The sequence below is a fragment of the Pipra filicauda genome, unplaced genomic scaffold, assembly GCF_003945595.2.
Source record: "Pipra filicauda isolate LSUMZ 115617 unplaced genomic scaffold, ASM394559v2 scaffold75_size2874737_pilon, whole genome shotgun sequence".
NCBI classification, from domain to species: domain Eukaryota; kingdom Metazoa; phylum Chordata; class Aves; order Passeriformes; family Pipridae; genus Pipra; species Pipra filicauda.
In genome coordinates this window covers 1,043,180-1,047,035 of record NW_024104931.1, presented here as the reverse complement: position 1 = coordinate 1,047,035, position 3,856 = coordinate 1,043,180, and the positions used below count along the sequence as shown (strand labels likewise).

The following is a 3,856-nucleotide window of genomic DNA, read 5'->3' as shown; positions in this document are numbered from 1 at the left end:
CAGACAGATCAGATGGGAAAGGCCATAAGGAGTGACCCTACTGCCCACCAGGATGGGTGGGAAGGGGTGTAACCGCAGCCAGCCCTGACTAACACTAGGACAAGGGCAGGGCTGGCCTAAATGGTATTCCCACCCTGATGCATCCTAAGCCTCAGGCAGCTAGCAGCAGTCTGCAGTTTATAAAGCCCAGCCCAAATTAGAGGCTGGGGAACTCCTTTGAGGTCACAGGCAAGCAATGCAAAAGGTAACACAAGGACAGGTCCAGCAGTCAACTTAAATGCTTTTATTGACAATGTTTCTGAACAATAATAAGCAAACAATGCTTAAGTTTCATCCAAATTCACTTTCCACATGTCAAAAAAGACCTCAAGGTAGAAAAAAATAAAATAAAAATATAAATATCTGAGAATCCGTCTTAATAAATAAATTAAAAACACAATAAAAACGTTTTCATGGAAAACTTATGTCAGAACATTCAGACCACCTCAACAATGCATGATCAGTAAAGTTACAATGAACATCAATGTAGAACTACAGTACATGGATATAGCTATTTATCTACCTACTAGAAAATAAAATAGAGTCTCTTTCCCCCCACGTAAGATGGGTCATTGCTAAGTCATCAGAACACGATATTGCCAGGAACACAGTAGTTATTGTTAATCAGCTGCACTAGATACGAGTTGGAGATACCCAGCACCAGGTTAAATTCCAATCATTTAAAACCAAGAGATTAATTAGTTAATGCTAGTGATACTAAGGAGGGGAGGGAGTCACCTACCCAGCCATGTGGGACATGCTACAGACTACCAGCTCTCATGGATGGGCCACTGGGGACAAGACAAACTCCATGCGATTTGCTACATCTCTGGAAGAGGTGCGAGACCTCGGTGCATGACGCTCTGCCAGGCCCCGGGGCACCAGGCCAGACAGGGGGTGGTGGTGGCAGGGCCCTCCCCAGGCCTGGGGAGCCCCTTGGGGCACAGCTGCAAGTCCGTGGGGGTACATGGGCAGCGGATGGGGCCCAGCAGGTCAGTCAGTGCTGGAGCCCCTCACAAGGCAAGGAGGGTGGGGGAGCTGAGGGAGTCAGACGAGGGCTCATTGCTGCTGCTGCCCTTCCGGTGCGCGGCAGCACAGCTGGGGAAGGCGTCTGCCTCGGGGTAGGTGAAGACGAAGGTGGAGGTGTAGGTGCTGGGACACGGGGTGCAGGTCACCACGGGGGTGCAGAGGGGCTCCAGCTCACCGCTGGTCCCGGCAGTCAGCGACTCCCAGTCCGACGGGTAGAAGGAGGAGGCTCCAGGCAGGTCCATGTCAGGCACGGAGCGGGAGGCCTCCCGCGGCCCCGTGGAGAAGAGCAGCTCGTCGAAAGGCTCGGCCTTGAGCTCCAGCCCGCTGCTGCCGGTCTCCTTGGGCGGCACGGCCGGCGGCGCTTCAGGCATCAGCGGCAGAGCAAAGGCAGCCTCCTCTGTCATGGTGGGGCTGGGGGTGCCCAGGTCTAGTGCGGTGGCAGCCCCCAGCTCCTCGTGGAAGCACAACTCCTCGGGCATCTTGCAGGCGGGCCGGTGGGCCGCCAGGATAAACTCCAGCTTCTCCTTCTCCTTCAGCAGGTTAGCGATCTCCGCCTGCAGCGCAGACTTCTCCTCCTCCAGCTGGTCGGTCTCCTGCAGAGAGAGCAGGCTGTCAGCCAAGGCCGGCATCGCTCCCGGCTGGAGTCCCCCTCGTCTTTGCCACCCCCGCCCCCCGGGTAGCCCCCTCTCCCCACCTCCCCGCCGCGTCCCGGGCAGCACTTACCGCCTGCAGCGTGTCGGTGAGCTCCCGCCGCCGGTTGCGGCACTTGGCCGCTGCCATCTTGTTCCTTTCCCGGCGGATCCTTCTCTTCTCCTCCTCCTCCGGGGACAGCTGCGGGTAGAGAGGGGCCGCTCAGTCCCGCTGTTAGCCCAGCCGGGGCAGTCCATGAGCCGCGCACCCCCCTGCCCCCCATACCCCCAAGAACTCCAGTCCCCACTCACCTGTTCGACTTTGCCCCGGCGGCCGATGCTCTGCCCGCGGCCGCCCGGCGCCTTCAGCACTGCGGGGCGGGAGTAGGTGGTGGGCGCCGAGACGCCGTAGGGGTGCCCGCGGCTCTGGGAGGGGGCCACGGAAGAGATGAGAGTGGGCTGCACCAGCCACTGCAGGTCGGGGCTGGTGGAGATGGCCGTCACCGTGGGCACGAAGCTGGCGCTGGAGGCGGCCAGGTCGGTGCAGAAGTCCTGTAGGTCAGAGGAAAGGGGGGGTGCCGTCAGCGGGGCGCCCGGGCCGCTCCCCGCCGTCCCCGGGGCCGCGGCGCCGCGCTGCCAGCGCCGGCTCCACACGAGAGCGGCCTGTTATAAATATCTCTGACGTCTGCGCTGACGCAGACGCTGCTCCGGAGTCTCCTCAATGAACTCGCGTTTCATCAATGAAGCCGCTTTACACACCCGCCGCAGAGCGCGGCCCGAGCCACGGCACCCCCCGCCCGCCCCGCCTGGGCACCGGGGCCGCTCCCCGCGCACAGTCCCCGGCCTGACCTCCTCCGCGGACACCGCGAGCCCCGCGCCGCCCGCTCCCGTCCCGTCCCGTCCCATCCCCTCCCCTCCCGAGTGCTCCTGCCCCGCGGCGAGGGTGCAGCCGGCACGTTCGGAGCCTCACCTGTGGATTGACGGGCGATCCCATGCTCGAGAAGGAGTCTGCCGGGGAGGGGTAATAGGTGAGACTGTCCCCGGCCGGGGAAGCGCTACTGCAGCGGGAGGACGCTGCCTCGTACTCTCCGGCGAATCCCTGGTACATCATGTCGGCACGGTGCGTGCAAGCCTGTGGCGAGAGGTGACGCGACGGTAGTGAAGCGTCCTTGGGGATGAAGCGAGGAGGAGTCGGCTGCGTGCGTCCCTGTGCCCGGTCCGCGCCGCGCGTCTCTCCGCTTCACCGCCGGGGCTGCCTGGGCTGCTGGAGTACCGCGCCGCGCCTCCCTTTTATACCCTCCCGCCGACGTCACCAGGGCCGCGCCACCCGCGGCCGCGGGGGTGGCCGCCTGCCCCGCGCCCGCCCCGCGCCTCCCCGGGGCCGCGCCGCGCGCCGTCTGCCACCGCCCCCCGCGGGAGAAACCCGCAGCGGGGGGCGGGGGGCGGCCGCGGGGGCACGGAGGCCGCAGGGCAGCGCGGGGGGGGGGCGGTGGCGGGGCTTCCCCCCCCGCGCGGAGTGGTAGGGCCGGGCTCGGGAACCCACTGACGCAGATATCCTTATATGGGATACATCCTGTGCGAGGGGGCGTGACTGACGGGAAGCGCTCCAGGCTGCAGCCAAGTGCGGCGGGCGGGCGGCGCGCGGGACGGGACGGGATGGGAGGGTTCGGGACGCGGCGGCCCCTCCCCCCCTCGCCTGGCGAGGCCCTGCGGGGGTTACGGGGCATTGACACTGCCCCCGGGGGCGCCGTCCCCGCGCAGGTGACCCCTTCCCCTCGGCGAGGCCCCGCACAGCCCCGCCGCGGAGCAAGGTGCCCCCAGGAAGGCGGCGAAGAAGGGGCCCGGCCGGGCAGGGGTACGCTTTGCGCTGCAAGGCAAGCCCTATCGCCAGCACTGAGCAGGGTCTGCCCGTAGCTGGGCACGGGTACTCGGCGGACCCTACGCACGGAAAGCCCAACCTACCCCCTTTAGCTGCAGCGAGGAATGCGTTACGCTCGTGTGTCACTTTTGACTTGTTTATTATGTACGCGAGTAATGGTCGAGAGTGAGGGTCCCACCGCACAGGGCGGTGGGAAGCCCTGCCAGGGAAGCCTGGGGGGCTGCAGCCCCCCGGGGAGGTTGGGAGAGCTTGGGAGCAGCGCTCCTAGGCGCTGGGATAG

At 64.6% G+C, this 3,856-nt stretch overlaps 1 protein-coding gene across 1 annotated transcript; it reads right to left on the bottom strand.

The window, feature by feature from the left end:
- Positions 1–260: 260 nt before the first annotated feature.
- On the bottom strand, positions 261–2,960 carry FOS (Fos proto-oncogene, AP-1 transcription factor subunit). Its single transcript, XM_027720191.2, has 4 exons — positions 2,668–2,960; positions 2,010–2,249; positions 1,792–1,899; positions 261–1,661 (listed from the first exon to the last, which is right to left on the bottom strand). Exons 1-4 carry the CDS (start codon positions 2,806–2,808, stop codon positions 1,053–1,055), a joined length of 1,098 nt encoding a protein of 365 aa, XP_027575992.1. The 5' UTR covers positions 2,809–2,960; the 3' UTR covers positions 261–1,052.
- Positions 2,961–3,856: the final 896 nt, after the last annotated feature.

Bases quoted from the DNA above. Each gene is read 5' to 3' on its own strand.
- FOS (XM_027720191.2), bottom strand. From the start codon at position 2,808: ATGATGTACCAGGGATTCGCCGGAGAGTACGAGGCAGCGTCCTCCCGC. The intron at 2,250-2,667 runs GTGAGGCTCCGA...TCTGACCTACAG, and splicing joins GATCGCCCGTCAATCCACAG to GACTTCTGCACCGACCTGGC. The intron at 1,900-2,009 runs GTGAGTGGGGAC...CTCTACCCGCAG, and splicing joins GCCGGGGCAAAGTCGAACAG to CTGTCCCCGGAGGAGGAGGA.